This window comes from Schistocerca serialis, chromosome 4 (assembly GCF_023864345.2).
Source record: "Schistocerca serialis cubense isolate TAMUIC-IGC-003099 chromosome 4, iqSchSeri2.2, whole genome shotgun sequence".
In the NCBI taxonomy this organism is placed as follows: Eukaryota; Metazoa; Arthropoda; class Insecta; order Orthoptera; family Acrididae; genus Schistocerca; species Schistocerca serialis.
The window spans coordinates 468,063,878-468,085,364 of record NC_064641.1 but is presented as its reverse complement, the minus strand read 5'-3'; the positions used below and the strand labels follow the sequence as shown (position 1 = coordinate 468,085,364).

The following is a 21,487-nucleotide window of genomic DNA, read 5'->3' as shown; positions in this document are numbered from 1 at the left end:
TGATGGATGACACAAGGAAACAAGTGGTTTGTGATCAATAACAATATGAAATTTGGATCCATAGAGAAAAACACTAAACTTTTGAAAAGCATAAATAATGGCCAAAGCTTCTTTTTCAATTTGAGAATACTTTTGTTGGGCATCCGTGAGCATTTTGGAGGCATAAGCAATGGGTTGTTCAGAACCATCAGAAAAACGGTGTGCATGGACTGCACCAACCCTGTATTGAGAGGCATCCATGGCAAGAACAAGATGTTAGCCAGGTCGATAAGTAGCCAGGCACGGGGCCTGTTTCAGCATAGTCTTCAATTTCTGGAAAGTGGCATTGCATGACGCGGACCAGTGAAAAAGCACGTTTTTATGCAACAGGCAATGCAACAGCTGAGCTACCGAAACAGCAGACGGTAAAAACTTGTGATAGTATGCTATTTTCCCCAAGAAGGTCTGCAGTTACTTAACAGATGTAGGGCAAGGAAGGGCATGGATCGCAGTGACAGTTTGCTGAAGTAAACGAATACCATCCCAAGAGAGTTGAAACCCCAATTATGTGATAGATGCCTGAAAAAATTTTGATTTCTGAAGATTACACTTAAGACCGGCAGTCTGTAAGACATGAAAAAGTGTGCGGAGATTTTGAAGATGTTCATCAGTGGTGGAGCCAGTGACAACAATGTCGTCCTGGTGATTCATACACCCAGGGACAGTGAGCAATAATTGTTGCAGGAATCACTGAAAGAGAGCAGGGGTGCTGGCAACCCTGAATGGCAATTGATGGTATTGATAGAAGCCAAAAGGCGTGTTAAGGACCAGAAACTGCCGGGAAGCAGCATTGAGAGGAAGTTGATGATAAGCTTCTGACAGATCAAGTTTAGAAAAATACTGGCCTCCAGCAAGTTTAGTGAACAATTCTTCAGGTCGAGGCATAGGGTGAGTGTCGATAAGGCATTGAGCATTTACAGTGGCTTTGAAATCGCCACAGAGACGAATATCACCATTTGGCTTAGCAATGCCAATGACAGGAGAGGACCTCTCACTGGAAGTGACAGGAAGCAAGACCCCTGAAGCAGTGAGATGATCCAGCTCCCGTTTGACCTGATCACGAAGGGCCACAGGAATGGGCCGAGCCCAAAAGAACTTAGGCTGAGCAGTGGGTTTGAGTGTGATATGAGCTTCAAAGTCATTTGCATGGCCCAACCCGGGAGAAAAAAGGGACAAAAATGACATCAGCAACGAATCCAATTGAGCATAAGGAATAGCATCAGAGACGATATTGACAGATTCATCTATGGAGAACCCAAAAATGCAAAAGGCATCGAAACCAAAAAGATTCTCCTCATTACTATGGCCAATCACAAATATGGGAACAATGCAAACGACAGATTTGTAAGATACCTCAGCAAATTGTCCCAAGAGAGAAATCTTCTGTTTATTGTAAGTTCGTAATTGTCTGGTGACAGGATTGGAGAACCCAACTGAAGATACGTCTGAAGATTGATGATAGTGGCAGCAGAACCAGTATCCACCTGCATGTGAACATCTCGACCAAGTATTTGGACAGTGAGGAATAACTTCCCTGAAAGGGAAGAAGTACAATTGACAGACAACACAGAATCAGAATCAGCGTCATGTTCATGAACATAATGAATGCAGTCGGATTTGCAAACAGATTACACATGACCCCTTTTTTTTGCATTTGTGACACACGGCTCAATGTTGTGGACAATCTTCTCATGAATGTTTCGTAAAACACCATTGCCATGAAGGAAGTTGCCGTGGGTTTTGCTGCAGTTTCTTAGAGGTTTGTTTACAGTTAGGCCGAGGCTGCACTTGGGAGCGTACTGCGGCCACGTCGGCCGGTGGGGACACACCACATGCTTCATCAACATCGCACAGAGGTTGTATTTCCCTGACATCGCCCCATGCCTCTATTTGCGCTCCAGCAGTGTGAGAAATTTCAAAAGACTGAGCAATGGATAGGACTTCATCTAGAGTCGGATTTACCAACTGAAGGGCACATTGCCGAACTTCTTTGTCGGGTGCCGATCAGATAATAGCATCCCGTATCATGGAATCGGCATAGGATCTTTGTGAACTTCAATAACAAATTGACACTTTCTACTGAGGCTGTGAAGTTCAGCAGTGCAATCGCGATAGGATTGATTTGGTTGTTTTTGACAATGATAAAAGGCAGCATGAGAGGCTACCACATACATATGCTTTTGAAAATAGACGGACAGAAGTGAGCACATTTCAGCAAAGGACAAAGACGTAGGCTCTTTCAAAGGAGCCAATTGCGACAACAGCCAATACATTTGAGGTGAAATCCATGAAAGGAACAGAGACTTACATGTTTGTTCATCCGTGACATGAAATGCCAAGAAGTGCTGTCGAAGACATTTTTTGTAATCAGACCAGTCTTCCGCCGTCTCATCGTAAGGAGGAAAAGTAGGTAGAGACAACGACGAGAGACGCCCCACATTTGATGCCACAATGAAATCACAAGTCACATTTGTGAGAAGCATTTGCTGTTCTATGAGACCTTGCAGTAGTTGCTCTAAAGTAGCCATGGAAACACGTAGGTCAACGATGGAAAAGAAAAATCCCATCCTCGTCGCCAATTGTAATAACTTCAAGTTGAACAAATATATTTCAAGGAAGACGCAATACATGAAAGTCACAGATCAAGTAAACAGAGTAAGACGTGTGTACACTTTAACAGTCAAATCATAACTGAGTCCAAGTCTAGCGGCCACTGGCTGGCTGGCCGCTTAGGTGCCACTGCTGCTGCATGGCTGGCAGACAGCCCCGCATGTAGAGGACACGCATAACTGTGTGGCGGCACTTTGAAAGATCGGCGAGTCACAACAAACACTAAGATCAACAACATTGAGATGCTGACTATAAATTGGGAAACTCAAAATGTGCCACACAGCTTCACTGCTGTGGATATATTCACCTGTCTGAAACAGAATAACTTTATTCATACACATATTCTCAACATTTAATACTGCCATATTGTTACCCTAGTTGATGCATTTCCATATGTACTTTATCGGTGTAATGGAACTGCAGTATTTCATTTTGACCTCTACTTTATTTTTCATATAAAAAAAGGCAAATGTGGCACAATCCATTTGTTGCTGATTTCAGTATCAGCAATTTTCATTCTCATTGTGGCTATGCAATCACCATTATCTGCTTTAAGGCACTAAGGATTGCCATTATCACCAGGGGAGTTTTAGTAATGAATTCTTTGTGATACCTTTTTGCAAATTTGTTATGTGCTGTGCATGGTGATTATCAGTTCATAGCATTGTATGGTCCATGCATCATATTTTTGATGACAGTATCAGAGAGCAATCAATCTTCTTCACAATATGGTATTTCTGCATCAGTGGAATTATCAACTTGAGCTGAGTGTATTTTCGTTTTGAGCAATATGAGAAAGTGTGCATGAATATGATCTCTTTTTTTTGCCATTCAGTGAAACACATCCAGCTTTGGGTTTCACCATAAATGTGATGATTTACAATTGAATCCATCAGCTCTGTGTGTTTTTGCTTGAAAATTCTTGCAGTCAAATTGTGTTGATCAAATAAAGTTTGACCAAGCAAATTAAGCTCTATTATCTCATCCCATGCTCAACTGTATGTGAGTGTGATGAAAAAGTTGAGACATCCATATGAACACACATATGTCATGGTGTCTTTGAATTCATTCATGTGTCACAAACTACCAGTAACTCTTTCTGGAAGTATGACCATTTTGCCAACGCTGCTGATGTTTCCATCATTCGCAGTCACTGTTAGTAAATGAATGTACTCATCTGAGTGCAATGATTTTTTTTTATTTGATCAAATAAAGAGGAGACAGTCTGATTCAGTTTTCATGTACATGTCTACCATTTATTGATTTTATTCATTTATTTAGTGCTCATTTTATCACATTCATAAATAGGACTTGTCAAAATACAAGAAAGTATCAGATTTCACATATTTATATTGACATACAAAAATACATACATATGAGTTGTAATATTACATGTAGGATGGCAGCTTTCTTAACAACACATCTTAATGACTGTAGTAAAATAAACAACATTCTACTTAATCAGGTATAATAAAATAAAATTTTGTGTATGCACATATAGAAAAATAGACATACACCTGAAAATTTATTGAAAAATCTTGCTCAATTTTAGTAAGTGTTAAATACTGTGGTTAAATAGGTATAATAGCATACAACTTCATATTCACATATATGGCACAAAATATGTATGATTACACATATTAATTGACATGAATATATTAGTAAAAAGAGTTCAGTTATATCTAGAAACACTCTGATAATAATAAATTTCCATGTGGAGAGATTACAAGGCAGAACCTACAGCAATATTCAAAATATTCATTAACACTGTAAAGGCTGTTGATTGTCAGTTTATCTTTTAGCTCTCTTTTAAATATTTTAGTGTATGGTAGTCTTTTGATCTTCTCTGTCAATGCATCAGAGAACTTTTGGTTAACATAATACACTGTGCTGATAAAGTGATTTTGTGTACATCATATTCCTTGTTTGATAATTGTGGGTCTCACTGTTCGGAGTTGAAAATTCTCGATGAGTCTTCGGCAGGGTCACAATTTTTAATTGTTTAGAAATATCTCTACATGATTCTCTGTAAGCAACATGTTTTATTAATCTTACAGCTTTCTTCCAAAGTTTGTGTAATAAGCACTTAGCACTGTTTCAGTATTGCAGCAATCTTTCAGTTTTCTTAATATGTAATAACACTTGCTTAATTTTGTGGTACGCATTCCTACATGTCCCCCCCCCCTCCCCCCCCCCCCCCCCCCCCCATTTTAGATGTTCATTCACTCATAATTGTAAAATTGTTATATGATTCTTTTGCTGAATTTGGCTATTCTCTAATTTAACCTTTACATTTTTTTATAGTTTTGTTTCTTATACAGTTGAAGTTCATCCATATAGTTTATCATTAATGATTAGACAATTACCTTTAAACCATTTTTCTGCTACTTCTACTGTTTTGTCAATTTTTGATGTAACTCATAAACATTCTTTCCTTTCATAGAGAAGTTGGTATCATCAGCAAATAATAAATTATCTGCTGTTGAAAACTGCTGTGGTCAGTATCTCCCACAGCCATAAAAACCACAAGTTTTGATTTTTGAAAACTTGTTATAAAACTCATAATGATAAATCATCTTTTATGCAGTACTGTTCTGAAATTCAGATATTTAAAACATACATTATTATAATGAAAACAATAAAAACCACAAGATTTAATATAAATAACAAGTACTACTGTCTGTCCCCATATCAGTGTCAGTTTGCTCCCCAGTTCTGCCTGATACATATCAGCAAAAGTCAGTAGTCTCCGTGACTATGAAGTCATGTTTTCAGATGCTGCCAACCACAACATTCATACAGTTGGATTGTAGTTGCTCAGTGAAACTGTGTCCTTTATCAGTCAGTAAAGCAGTCAGTGATGAAAGGTGATGAAGATATTCCTGGCCCTTTGAGCTCATGTACAATTGTAACTTCCTGAAGAATTACCAGTATGTACTGATCACAACTTCGGAACAAAGTTGAACTTGTCTTGGGTACACTAGACACACACACATCTCTGGTGCTGACATGTTCCAGTGAGTTAAAAAACAATCCATTGGAGGTGCCAAAATCCTGTTCTGGCCAAAATTAAGCCCTGGGTGTGGTACATCATTAATAAAAATAAAGAAAAAGAATGGACACAGTACTGAAGCCTCAAGAATCCCATAACTAACTTTTTTATGATCAGAATTGCACTCTTTACTGCCTGACAAATTTCCACTTTGTTTCCTACCAGATCAGTAGGACTTGAACCACTCACAGGAAATGCATTGGACACCATAATCATATCAGAATGAACTCACTGATTGTGTTTAAGGTTCTGCATCAGCTGTAGAACATTTTAGAGCAAATGAAAATTTGTCCCAGACCAGGACTCAAATCTAGATTTCCCTATTGCTGCAAGTGGTTGCTGTAACCACTTTGGCTATCAAAGCATGCTTCCAGGAGTGGCCCTTATCTCCATTTGTCCTGAGGTGTCTTCTCTCCCTTGTGCTCGCACTATATTGCCATGATTCCCAGGGTGAGATACTGTTTTCTCTCATCATTGACTTGCTGTGGCATGAAATAGTGCAGTGCTGTGTATGAGACACTGTGTTGATGATCAACAGCTGTATTCAATTAAGAATGAATTTGCAAACTACAATTATGGTTCCACATCAGCTGTAGAGACTTTCACAGGTATGCACACAGTGACAGATCATAGTTCCATCATAATCAAGTGAATGGTATAGAAATGGACACAAGATAAAGCAACAGACAAATATTAATTTTTGTATATTATGTTTTAAAAATGTAACGGCAGCATTAATTAATTCATATTTTACATTCAATAAAGACTGGATTATCCAATTATCAGTTACAAAATTTTAAATTTAAAAAGTCTTCAGTGATAATTTTTTAAGAGCAGCTGGGAATGTAGCCTGCAAAGTCTCCAAATAAAGTGGCACGAAAATACTGAAACACTGTTTTCTTAAACCTGTGTACACATCATAACTAGAAATGAAGTATAAAGAAAGGGTTCTTTAAAAAGCTAAGGTTTATCTGAGTACATAGTATTTTCAGTAAACTTCTAAATGCCAACTCAGATCAGAAACGCAAAGTATTGGCCAACATATGTAATGCTTCTATGATTCAGGGTGTTTTTCTGGATAGAGTGAAGTTTGCCATAGTGAAGTCCCTCTGTGAAATGGGAGACTCAACAAAAATGACAAAATATTGCCACATCTCTCTGCTGAGCACATTCACAAACGTCCTCAAGAATGTGCTTATTCCAGAATTGTGAGGCAGCTTGAAAGCTTTGACATCATTAGTGAAAGACAGTTTGCATTTCAATGTCTATAACTGAAGCTATTTTCTTTCACAAGCAATGTAATGGAATACTTAGACAAAAAAATTAAGCCAATTGGTATATTTTGTGATCTTTCTAAGGCTTTTGACTATGTGGATTACAAAATGTTTCTCAAGAAAGATTGCCATTATGACATCAGAGGGCCAGCAGGCAACTGTCTCAAATCATAAATCTAAAGTTTATGAATTCAACGAAATACTTAGGGATTACAATTACATATAACTTAAATTGGAACGATCATACAGATAATGTTGTGATTTAATGCCAGAACACTCAGAAAATGTAACAGATCTAGTAAATAGATTGACTATACTACACTTGTCTGTCCTCTTCTGGAATACTGCTGTGCTTTGTGAGATTTGCATGAGACAGGGTTGATGGACGACATCAAAAAAGTTTAAAGGAGGGCAGCTCATTTTGTGTTATTGTGGAATAAGGGAGAGACTGCCATTTACATGATACACACACTGAGGTCGTAATTATTAAAACAAAGGCAGCAAGATCTTCTCATGAAATTTCCATCAACAATTTTCTCCTACAGACACAAAAATAGTTTCCTGCCATTATGTAGACAGGAGTGACACCACCAGCAGTTGACCAGTGGTGTAAATGCCCAGAAGATGACCCCTATGTCGGGTTGAAACCGGTTGGCAGTATAATAATAATAATAATAATAATAATAATAATAAGTGCGATTAAGACTGATTATTAATGTACCAGCATTTAACATTTGCAATGACTTATCTCACACTTACTTTAACTTGTTTTCTTGCAATGTTAATCTCTTAAATATGTTACCTAGACAAATGTATTCCTGAAATTTCATTACTCCACAGTAATTATTTTTTGGTGTTATGATTTGTTTCCATCAGTGTATAAATGACATTCCTTTCTAACAATGGAAAGTTTGGGATAGACTAACAACAATACAGAAAGGATAGAGTGCTATGCTCCATGCAGACAGGCCCAATTAAAACAACTGCTTCCAGGCAAAGTTCTTCATCAGAACTAGAAAAGTCACACACATTCACACAAGCACAACTCGCATACTCATAGCCACAGAGGCTAAGGCTCAGCTGGGAGTGCATCTGAGGTGAGCAACAATCTCATTAGGGTGGGTATTGGGGATATGAAAGAAGCATGAGGCTGGGCAGGAAAGGGATATCAAGATGGAGGTGGGGGTAGATGCTAGTGCTGCTTGTGGGGGCGTGAGTGGATTTGGTGAAGACAGGATAGAGCTGCTGGTTGCAGCATCAGGAGACTGCATTGGGTGGATAAATGGATGAGGAGAGAATCAGAGCATGGAAAAGAGTTCTGTAGGTGTTTTGATGGGATAAAAGGCATGTGTAGTATTGGAATAGAAACAGGGAAACAGGTAACAATAGGGACCTGTGAGGCTATGGGATTATGGGAACAAAGGATATGTTGCAGGAGAGTTTACATGTGTGCAGTTCAGGGAAGAAGGTGTTGGTGGAAAGAAACCACATGGCACAAACTGTGAAGCAGTCACTATAGTGTAGCACATTGTGTTGGATGGCATATTCATCAACTGTGTGATCCAGCTGTCGCTTGGGTACAGTGTGAGGGTGACCATTCACACAGAGAAGCAGCTTGTTGGTTGTCATGCTCACGTAGAATGTGACACAGCAGTTTCTAATCCACCCCTCCCTCCTTTTTTGTCACTATTGTCAGTAATGGTAAAGTCATTTCAGAAAATTCAAGAGGAGTAAGATTTACAATAAACTGTTCACTTATCTTTCCTCTCATAGCTGGCTCGAGTTCTTCATGTCTAGGGATTTTATTCGTGAAGCTGAAATTTTTACATTTTAGGTTCTTATGTTCCAATTGACATAAAGAAATTTGAGAGTGCCTATACAGATTTTTTTATGTTTATTTGTGTCACATTTTACTATATCACACTGTCTTTTGAATTTTTTAACATTAACGAAGCCGAAATTACATCGTTCTTCCAAAATACAAAAACATATCCGATCACATCAGAGGTGTGCCCACTACTACTTCCTCACTCTGTGGTAGTAATATTTCCAAACGGTTTACAAATTTTCTTGACAAATGAATTTTGATTAATTTATAAATGAATCCAGAAATAAACATAATAAACAGTACCAGATTGTGTAATTAATAATAGAAATTTTAAATGTGCCAAATGTTCCTAATAAAAAATAATTTTAACTGTACATACAGAGCTATTACGTATCAGTTGTAACAGGGAAAATAAAGTAATTCAGTTTCATAGTTCTAAGCTTGAAATATACCTATTGTGTATAAAATTATATGAAATTTTTGAGATAAACAGTTGAGATAATATTGACTTGTCCAAAATTTGAAAATTAGTTCTGGTATCGACTGCCTTTGTTCAGGAAAAGTAATGCTAGAGGAGGGTGTCCCTTCACAAGTTGCAACTGAGGCAGTAGATCACATGGTTGCTCTCACAGGTGGCCCTGCCTTTGGTAGTACAGGAGGTACCTGTGACTTGACTAGAGTTGGTGGTAGTGGGAAGATGGATGCGACTTGTCTTATGTCCAGTCTATTGCAGTGATATGAGCCATGAGGCAAGAGATTAGCACAAGGGGTGAATTAGTGATGACAAGGATATTGCTTAGCTCAGGTGGACAGTGACACAGTGGAAGGGGTGGGGTGGATAGTGAGGATAGTATTTCTCATTTCAGGACACAATGAGTGATAGTCAAAATCCTGGTGGAAATTGTGATTCTGTTGCTCCTGTCCTGGGTGGTATTGAGTCATGTGAGGGGAGTGCTCCTTTATGGCTGGACAGTGGAGCTGTGGGGAATGATAGGTGACAGGTGAGATAAGACATGAGAAGTAAATTTCTATACAAGGTTTGGAGGTAACTTTGGTCTATGAAGACCTCAGTGAGACCCTTGGTATATGTGAAAAGGAATTTCTTGTCACTGTAGATGCAGTGACCATGACTGTACCAAAAAAGTGTATCACAGATAACAGTTGAGCTATATAACAGCCTACCCAGTGATTTAAAATCGCAGCAACATAGAAATTTTTTAAAACATAATCTTAAGTCATTTCTAGTGGAAAAATGTTTTTACTCTGGCTAGCTGTATGGCAATATCCCTAAATTGCATAAATTGGCAATATGATCGAAAATGTCTCAACAGTCTAAATTGCATGAATTGGTGTGCTGTTCAAAAAAAAAAAAAAAAAAAAAAAACAATATAAGCTTCTCTCAAATTGCATAAATTGGCACCCTCTTCAAAAGAATCAGAATGACCTGAATTGCATAATCTAAACATCTAAATAGCCAACTCTGAGCCGTCATCTCAGTGTCATGGTATGAAGTATCCAAATAAACTGAACTTTGTAAATGAAACAGCCAATCTGTAATGTCTACATGTGATTGTCAAAAGCTAGTTGTGGCATGTGGAGACAAGGAGTGTACCTAATGCTGTGTTTCAATGTTACAGGATTGTTCTCACCTGCATTAACTTACATTTTTATAAATTTAGAGCAAGCTGCCAGCCATCACACCAATTAGAATTTAGGTGTAACATTGCAGAGAATAGGAAATGGAATTAGTACGTAAGGACAATAGTAGGAAAGGTGAATGGTCATCTTTGGTTTATTGGGAGAATTTTAGGAAAATTTAGCTCATTTATAAAGTATACTGTGCATAGTAAAATAGTGCAACCCAATCTTGAATACTGCAGGAGTCTGTGAAATCAACACTGGGTCAGATTAAAGGAAGATATCAAAGACGTGCTGCAAGATTTGTTGCCAGTAGGTTCAACCAGCATGCAAATATTTCAGAGATGCTTCATGAACTCAAATGGGACTATGAAGGGAAAACAGTATTCCTTTTTGAGGCACTGTTAAGAAGATTTAAGGAAAAATGGCTGACTGATGAACAATTCTGCTGTTGTTAACATGCATTTCACATAAGGTCATGAAGATAAGAGAAATTAGCCCTGTACAGAGATATACTGTCAGTCATTTTTGCCTCAATCTATTTGCAACTGGATAGGAAAGTAAATTACTTGTAGTGGTACAAGATACTATCAATGTAGTAGCTTATGGAGTATGTACGCAGTTGTAGATGTAGAAGAAGATGCTCAAAAAATGTGATTTGCTACAAAAATACTGGCCTGTGAATGGGAGATCCAAGTATGTGTGTGTTCCCTTATAAGCTTACTGATTGGGCCGAGGGGATGTGGTTTAAGAAGAAGCTGAAAAAAATATGATTAGTTGCTAAAATACTGGGCTGTGATTGGGAGATCTAACTATGTATGTGTTGGTGTAAAAACTTACTGAGATGTATATGTCCAAGAAAGAGGCATGGCTTAGGAGAGGGGACGGACATGATAATATCATAGAAAGGGGCTTGGCTTGTGACATGGATGTGGTTCATATATGTATACTGTTTGTATATATGCATCAAGAAGTGTTCCAGAATTGGCATAACAATACTAATCCAAGGATCTCACTAAAGTCTTTACAGGTCGAAACTACCCTGAACCTTGTCCAGAAGCACAGCTCCATTGTCTTGTTTCCCAAGTCCTCTACCGTCCTCCATCTACCAATTGTCTGTCCACAAAGAAGTGCTCCTTTCATGACTCAGTACTACCCAGGAACATAGCAACTGAAGCACATTCTCTGCAAGGGTTTTGACTACCTCTTATCATGCCCTGAAATGAGAAATATCCTCCCCACTGTCTACCCCACCCCTACCACATTGATATGATAAATGAAATAAATATTAGTGTCAGTGGTGTTGGAGAAACAGCTGACATCATTAAAACAGAACAAAGCTCCAGGCCCAATGGAATCCCTGTCAGACTCTATACTGAATTTGTGGCAGAGTTACCCTCTCATCTAACTATAATCTATTGCAGATTCCTCAAACAAACACACTGTGCCCAGTTCTTGGAAAAAGGCACAGGTCTTACCTGCCTACAAGAAGGGTAGTAGAAGTGATCTGTCCAATACTCTTGACATTGATTTGTTTTACAATCTTTGAACATATTCTGAGCTCAAACATAATGAGGTATCTTGAACAGAATGACCTCCTCAATGCCAAGCAGCATGGATTTCGAAATAATCAATCATGTGAAACCCAATTTGCACTTTTCTCACTTGACATACTGAAAGCTTTGGATCAAGACAACCAGGTAGATGCAGTATTTCTTGACTTCCACAAATCATTTGACTCAGTACCGTACATATGCTTATTGTCAAAAGTATAATCGTATGAGGTATCATTTTAAATTTGTGACTGGATTGAAGACCGCATGTTATCTTGAATGGAGAGTCATCATCAGATGTAGAAGTAACTTCAGATGTGCCCCAGGGAAGTGTGTTCAGACCCTTGCTGTTCATGTTGTATGTTAATGACTTTTCAGACAATGTTAACAGTAAAATCAGGCTTTTTTGCAGATGATCCATTATCTATAATGAAGAACTATCTGAAAGAAGCTGCATAAATATTCAGTCAGATCTTGATAAGATTTCAAAGTGATGCAGAGATTGGCAGCTTACACCAAATGTTTAGAAATGTTAAATTTTGCACTTCACAAAACAAAAAAGCATAGTATCCTATGACTATAATATCAGTGAGTCACTCTTGGAATCGGCCAACTCATACAAGTACCTGGATGTAACACTTTGTAGGGATGTGAAATGAAATGATCACATAGGTTAAGTCATGGGTAAAGCAGGTGTTAGACTTTTGTTTATTGGTACAATAAAGGGGAAGTGATTCAGTCTTCAAAGGAGATTGCTTACAAATCACTCAATGATCGGCTCTAAAATATTGCTCAAGTATGTGGGGCCCAATTCTGATAGGACTAACAGGGAATTGAACTTAGACAGTGAAGGGCAGCTAGAATGGTCACAGGTTTCTTTAACTCTTGAAGGAGTGTCACAGAGATGTGATTATGAAGGCTTTCCTGGCATAATAATTGATAATATTCTTCTCCGGTGTGCAGCCAGATCATAACATCATCTTGACACAATATTTCCATGGTCCAACTGGCCGCCGCCTTCAGGTGAGAGTCCTGGTACACGATCTCACTGGAACTGACTTCTCAGCACAAGCGGCGGCCCCTATATAGGCTGCAGAAGTCCCACAACGCATGCACGAGAAGGTGCCAAACTGTCCTCTAGCGTAAGTAAACATACCGCGCCACCAGTGGTGGAAACAGGTGAAATCGAGATATCGCTATCAAAAATTAAAAATTATTCCGATGATCAAAATGTGTTGTGGGCATTCTGCGGCCTATATAGGGTCTGCCGCTTGCGCTGAGAAGTCAGTTCCAGCAGGATCGTGTACCAGCACTCTCACCTGAAGATGGTGCCCAGTTGGACCGCAGAAATATTGTGTCAAGATGATGGTATGATCCAGCTACACACCTGAGAAGAATATTATCAGTGTCACAGAGATAATGAAGGACTTGAACTGGAAAACTCTTGAAAATAGACATAAACTAACATGATAAAATGTAACAAAGTTTCAGGAACCAGCTTTAAATGATTACTGTAGGAATGTACTACAACCCCTATGTATCGCTCACATAGGGGTCATGAAGCTAAGATTAGAATGATTATTGCACACACATAGGCATTCAAACAACCATTCTGCCTGTGCTCCATATGTAAATGGAGGCTTAGCATCCAGAGGTGACATTGGCCATGTGTGTGTGAGTTTCACTTGTAATGAGTGTGATGTTTTGCTTCTGATGAAGGATTTGTCAAAAATCTGAATATTTCTAACATTCTTTTCATTGTACTTTTCTGTCAGTCATTATCTCCTCTATGCAATGAGTAGCAATGACTTACGTTTTGTCATACAGAACAACTGTATTTACTGTTTGCCGACAGTGATAGCCTTCTGATAAACAACAAAAACATTAAAATTATGTAGGGACTGACATTAACAAATTACTCTTAGAAATCCTGACCTAGTTCAAAGCAGACTTACTTTCAGTAAGCATGAGCAAAACTAGCTACATCCAGCACACCTCTAATCACAAAATCCCACAGGAGATACCTGTTATACATGCAAGTGGCCAAATACAAAGGGTGTACTGCTCCACATTGTTAGGCATCCATAAAAATAACTGTGTTATATAGGAAATCAGGTCCTACAGATCATAAAAGGTTCTTCTCGACAACTTTTGCCATAATGACAATCTCTTATATTGGAAAAATTGATGTCATAAAATCTAGTTGCTTTGGATACTTCTACCCTATTATGTGCTATGGAATTATGTTCAAAATATTGTCCAAATTATGTACAGAGTTCCCAAAAATCTCCTGTCATAATATTTGTGAGAAAGTTGTGATGCTTACCGCTACTCCCTAATATGCTGTATTTATTCCAGTGTGAACTCCTTGGCTGAAAGTCCAGTGCACTATGAAACTGATTTCATGTACCTTAATCACAATATGAGGATGGCTGACCTCCACTGTGATTTCAAAAATCTAACCTCAGTACAGAAAGGAGTGCAGTGTTCCAGTATTAAAATATTTAATTCACAGTCAAATAGCATAAAAGGCATATGCAGGTCACTCTGCATTATTTAAAAATAATATAAAGAATGTATTTACTTGATAAAACTTTTTATTCATTAGATGAATATTTAAACAGAGGTTTATAAACACATGGGTGACTGGAATTCGAGTGTAGGAAAAGGGAGAGAAATGGTTCAAATGGCTCTGAGCACTATGGGACTCAACTGCTGTGGTCGTAAGTCCCCTAGAACTTAGAACTACTTAAACCTAACTAACCTAAGGACATCACAAACATCCATGCCCGAGGCAGGATTCGAACCTGCGACTGTAGCGGTCGCGCGGTTCCAGACTGTAGCGCCTTTAACCGCTCGGCCACTCCGGCCGGCCTAAAAGGGAGAGAAGGAAACATAGTAGGTGAATATGGATTGGGGCTAAGAAATGAAAGAGGAAGCCGCCTGGTAGAATTTTGCACAGAGCACAACTTAATCATAGCTAACACTTGGTTTAAGAATCATGATAGAAGGTTGTATACATGGAAGAACCCTGGGGAGATACTAAAAGGTATCGGATAGATTATATAATGGTAAGACAGAGATTTAGGAACCAGGTTTTAAATTGTAAGACATTTCCAGGGGCAGATGTGGACTCTGACCACAATCTATTGGCTATGACCTGTAGATTAAACTGAAGAAACTGCAAAAAGGTGGGAATTCAAGGAGATGGGACCTGGATAAACTGACTAAACCAGAGGTTGTACAGAGTTTCAGGGAGAGCATAAGGGAACAATTGACAGAAACGGGGGAAAGAAATACAGTAGAAGAAGAATGGGTAGCTTTGAGGGATGAAGTAGTGAAGGCAGCAGAGGATCAAGTAGGTAAAAAGACGAGGGCTAGTAGAAATCCTTGGGTGACAGAAGAAATACTGAATTTAATTGATGAAAGGAGAAAATATAAAAATGCAGTAAATGAAGCAGGCGAAAAGGAATACAAACATCTCAAAAATGAGATCGACAGGAAGTGCAAAATGGCTAAGCAGGGATGGCTAGAGGACAAATGTAAGGATGTAGAGGCTTATCTCACTAGGGGTAAGATAGATACTGCCTACAGGAAAATTAAAGAGACCTTTGGAGATAAGAGAACCACTTGTATGAACATCAAGAGTTCAGATGGAAACCCAGTTCTAAGCAAAGAAGGGAAAGCAGAAAGGTGGAAGGAGTATATAGAGCGTCTATACAAGGGCGATGTACTTGAGGACAATATTATGGAAATGGAAGAGGATGTAGATGAAGATGAAACGGGAGATACGATACTGCGTGAAGAGTTTGACAGAGCACTGAAAGACCTGAGTCAAAACAAGGCCCCCGGAGTAGACAACGTTCCATTGGAATTACTGACGACCTTGGGAGAGCCAGTTCTGACAAAACTCTACCATCTGGTGAGCAAGATGTATGAGACAGGCGAAATACCCTCAGACTTCAAGAAGAATATGATAATTCCAATCCCCCAAGAAAGCAGGTGTTGACAGATGTGAAAATTACCAAACAACAGGTTTAATAAGCCACAGCTGCAAAATACTAACACGAATTCTTTACAGACGAATGGAAAAACTAGTAGAAGCTGACCTCGGGAAAGATCAGTTTGGATTCCGTAGAAATACTGGAACACATGAGGCAATACTGACCTTACGACTTATCTTAGAAGAAAGATTAAGGAAAGGCAAACCTACGTTTCTAGCATTTGTAGACTTAGAGAAAGCTTTTGACAATGTTGATTGGAATACTCTCTTTCAAATTCTAAAGGTGGCAGGGGTAAAATACAGGGAGCGAAAGGCTATTTACAATTTGTACAGAAACCAGATGGCAGTTATAAGAATCGAGGGACATGAAAGGGAAGCAGTGGTTGGGAAGGGAGTAAGACAGGGTTGTAGCCTCTCCCCGATGTTATTCAATCTGTATATTGAGCGAGCAGTAAAGGAAACAAAAGAAAAATTCGGAGTAGGTATTAAAATCCATGGAGAAGAAATAAAAACTTTGAGGTTCACCGATGACATTATAATTCTGTCAGAGACAGCAAAGGACTTGGAAGAGCAGTTGAATGGAATGGGTGGTGTCTTGAAGGGAGGATATAAGATGAACATCAATAAAAGCAAAATGAGGATAATGGAATGTAATTGAATTAAGTCGGGTGATGTTGAGGGTATTAGATTAGGAAATGAGACACTTAAAGTAGTAAAGGAGTTTTGCTATTTGGGGAGCAAAATAACTGATGATGGTCGAAGTAGAGAGGATATAAAGTGCAGACTGGCAATGGCAAGGAAAGCGTTTCTGAAGAAAAGAAATTTGTTAATATCGAGTATAGATTTAAGTGTCAGGAAGTCATTTCTGAAAGTATTTATATGGAGTGTAGCCATGTATGGAAGTGAAACATGGACGGTAAATAGTTTGGACAAGAAGAGAATAGAAGCTTTCGAAATGTGGTGCTACAGAAGAATGCTGAAGATTAGATGGGTAGATCACATAACTAATGAGGAAGTATTGAATAGGATTGGGGACAAGCGAAGTTTGTGGCACAACTTGACCAGAAGAAGGGATCGGTTGGTAGGACATGTTCTGAGGCATCAAGGGATCACCAATTTAGTATTGGAGGGCAGCGTGGAGGGTAAAAATCGTAGGGGGAGACCAAGAGATGAATACACTAAGCAGATTCAGAAGGATGTAGGTTGCAGTAGGTACTGGGAGATGAAGAAGCTTGCACAGGATAGAGTAGCATGGAGAGCTGCATCAAACCAGTCTCTGGACTGAAGACCACAACAACAACATATAAAACATTTTATGCATGTATTTTTATTCTTTGTTTGTTACTTTTGTTGTACAATCTGAGCTAATTCTTGTACTATGCATGCTTTGTTGTCTGTTTTTCACTTTGCTTCTGCTGTTGTTCTAGTGTTACACTTTTATTTTCCCTGGAACTGCTTTTGTAAATTAGCTGTATAGTTCCTTGTTATAAGTTCTGCGTAATTTGGATTTATGTATTTTTGACTTCTTCCACATTCTGTCATATCACAAACATGAAAGGATCAATGAAATATGTTTATAAAAATAACAAAAATTCTAAAGTTTAGGTATAAAAGTAGCTACAAAGTATTTGTTAGCTTAGATATGCAGTTTTAAAATAATATAGAAATTTTTGTTACATAAAAGCTTTTAGATCAGAAATCAAACTCACATATCCTTCAAGATATTTATTTAGTTAGCTTACAGTTGGATGGAACAGTTCTAAAGAAAAACAAAGAATAAACATCCAACTCAGATGATCAGTTACTCTTTCAAAGAATAAACAACGCACTTCACTGTTTGGTCTCTTGTTCCCACACAGCTCCCCCTTTAAAGTGCAGAGCACCTGTGATGTAGGTGTTCATTGAACAGATTAGATCTGAACTGTCACCCCTGATCTGTTGTAATATGCAGGGGGCATCCAAAATGTCCTTTGCTATTGTCTCGGCTGCTACATCTGCCACTGGTATAACCACTGCCCATTGTGTGCATCCATCCACTGCTGTAAGCGAGTATTTATAACCCTCTGAGGGTGGAAGTGGACCCACTATGTTGAGGTGAACATGACCAAACCTTGCCAGTGAACCTGCAAAATTTCCGACCTCTGCACGAACATGTCATTCTACTTTACAATGCTGGCATTGAAAGCACAAGTGATTCCAATTGTTGGCATCCTTTTTAATCGATGGCCACACAAACCACTCATTTAGCAACTTGACAGTGCTGTTTGCCTCTGAATGTGCTAAGCCATGGATACTGTCAAAAGTCACTTTGCGGACTTGCTGCATAATGTAGGGCCGTGGCCTCTGTTGTGATAAGTTGCACCATATTTTGATCTTGCTTCCTGGCACTTCTGTTTGCTCCAGTTGCAATCCTGTATGCGAATCTGTTAGTAATTTCTCCAACCCTTGATCTCTCTCTTGTGCTGTGGTAAGGACGTCATAATTTAAGATGCTGACTAAGCTGCACACTCATGAAAATTAATCGGTGACTATGTTCTCTGCACATCCATAGTGAACTGACTGATGAACATGATATGTCAGAACTGCCATAGGGAACATTTGTCACTGATGTTGTGGAAGGCTGACATGGTAGGTTTATGATGTGTGAAAACTGCCACTGGTCAGGCTTCAATGTAAGGGCAAAAATGTCTCACACTCTCATATACTGCCAGTCACTCCCTATCAAAAGCACTCCATTTGGTCTGTCTGTGATGTAGCTTCTTTGGAGGGAAAAAAAACTCAAAGGCTGCCAATGTCATTTCACTTCTTTGTGTAGTGCTGCTCCAATTGTGACCTGTCTGGCATCTGTCACAATATTCAATGGTGCACACAGGACAGGATGGGCAAGTAACACTGCCTCTTCAAGGCTGGCTTGTAATTTGCTGAAAGCGATACTTGTTTCTGGTGTCCAATGTAATATTCACTTGTCCTTGATATTCTTACCTGCAAGCGCATCTGCTATTGGTACCTGGGTGGCAGCTGTTACCAGCAAATGATGGTAGTAAAAATTTACCATGCCTAAAAATCATCTAAGTTTCTTATAGATAATTTGCTTTGGTAGAATATGCAATGTGGCAATCTTTTCGGGCAAATCATCAGATCCCATTGGCCAAGACTTTGTGGCCTAGGAAAGTTACCTCGCTTTTGTGCATGTTGCACTTGCCTTCATTTAGAACCACTCCATAGTTACATAACCTCTGCTGCACTTCATGTATATGCTTGTCATGAAGTTGTACATCAGATGAATATATTAATATGTTGTCTAAATGTGCAAAGCAAAATGGCAAGCCCTGTAACACTTTCTCAATGAATCTCTGCCAGGTTTGGGCTGCATTTTTAAGCCCAGATAGCATAAACAAAAACTCAGACAGGTTGAAAGGTGTAATAATTGCTGACTTTGCAATATTGGTATGTGCCACTGGGATCTGATTGTAAGCTTTCCGGCAATCCGACACTGAGAAAACTTGTGCACCCACCAGAGAATGGGTACATTCTTGGATAGTATATAACAGGTACATCTCTGGGACTGTACTCATGTTTAGCCTATGGTAATCACCAAAAGGGTGCCATGTGCCATCCTTTCTGCATTCTAGGTGTAATTGGGATGACCATAGGCTGTCTGCATCAGTGTTATCAGTAAGATGCGGCAGCATAATTCGGCAGCATAAATCGGCATCGGCTCCTCCAAAACTCCAATGCGTGTTTGTCACCTTCTACTATGACGCTAGTATTTGTCGCTGCTATGTATGTCACAGTAGTTAACTCCAATGTGACATATTCTCTATCAGCTATTTGCAGTAATTTATTGAATGGTCATTCCTCATATACTGTTAACGTCAGCCGTACTTGAGACAGAAGTTGTTGTCATCAGATATGTAGCAACAGCTCATTAGATATTACACTACAGTCCATTATTGCTCACAAAAATCTCCTAAATCTAGTGGGTTTTTGCCCTGACATTTTCCTGGTATAGCACTCCTGAAAGCCTCTGCTCAGGTAACTTCATGCAGTATGTGATAAGCAACGTCTTCAGTGCGAGATATGCTTATTGATGAGGTTGGTGTAGAATAACATCAGAAACTATTGTTGTTGCTCTCTAGTCTAAATTGTTAATTGCCAGTATAAATTGTTTTCCAAGATCACAAACCATATGTCTGCAGTTATGTAGGTCAGAAATCAAACCTGCATATACTTTGAGGCAGTTATTTAATTAGCTTACATTTGGAAATAACAGCTATAAAGAAAAAACAAAGAATAAACATCCAACTGTCATAAACAGTTGCTGTTCATAGGAATAAACACTGCATTTCACTGGTCAGTCTCTTGTTCCCACAAGCTATTCACTGTGATACTTTTCAACCAAAAGCAATAACAGTTTATTGACATAGTTTTAAATTCTTTCCAGAGACTGCAATGGGAGTCAAGAGAACTTCACAAGATGGAGAAGGGTATGATTATGCAATGGCCGTAATGAAGTGAGTACTATTTGCAAATTGTGAGTTATAACATCAGTACTTTATGTATCCACATACTGACGCAATAATACTTACCACAAGTACATTCCATACTACAGAAGCAAATAGGTCACATTGTTAATACATATCAATCTTTAAAATTTGCCAAAAAAGCTTGTGCAGAAAACAAATACTTGCAGCAAGTCTTTTCAAAATATACCATCACAAAAAAGATTTTTGGGGCTTTAACCCATATTAAGAGTGGAATACGACTGTTGTCTCTTACCTCTTCAGTTCACATTTCATGTATGGTATGCATAATGATCACCATCAGGTCATTAATAATATATTAAGAACTCTTCCTACAGTGCTTTGAGTTCACTTAATAATGACAAAGAACTACTAAGTTGTCATATATTCTAGAACTAATAGTGCCACCCACTAACTCCTTTTATTTAACCATAATATTAAATCAATCCTTCCACTTAAAGCAGCACTGACAATTTATTTTTTACAACTATTCTCTAAAGAGTGAGAGCTATATTGTGCTGTAGTTATAAAAGAGAGCACACTGAGCTTTTTTTCCAGTTGCAACAAAAATCTGAGTCAATATATTTTATTTTGTATTCTTCACTTTTACACCATTTTGGCTGTGTGGCAATTTTCTGATGTGTAGTACAAACCATGAAATGGATATATTAAGTTACACTCAGAACTTATGTTGTTATTACATTGTTAAAATGCAATGGATGGCAGGATTTTTAAATAAAGAACATGATACAAAGTGCTTATTGAATAGTGGTATACTATTTTAAAAATGACCTACCCCAATGCATTTTCTACATTTACATCTACATCGATACTCTGCAAATCACATTGAAGTGCCTGCCAGAGGGTTCATTGAACCACCTTCACAATAATTCTCTATTATACCAAACTCATACAGCACTCAGAAAATAATTAACTCCTATATCTTTCTGTGTGAGTCTGATTTCCC

General features: G+C 38.5%; 1 protein-coding gene across 2 annotated transcripts in view; it reads left to right on the top strand.

The window, feature by feature from the left end:
• LOC126475114 (cytochrome P450 4g15-like) overlaps positions 1–21,487 on the top strand; it is a 145,376-nt gene that overhangs the window by 53,517 nt on the left and 70,372 nt on the right. For both annotated transcript variants that reach the window (XM_050102701.1, XM_050102699.1), the window contains exon 6: positions 20,442–20,511. In XM_050102701.1, coding sequence (XP_049958658.1) covers positions 20,442–20,511 — 70 coding nt within the window. The remainder of the gene's footprint in view (positions 1–20,441; positions 20,512–21,487) is intronic.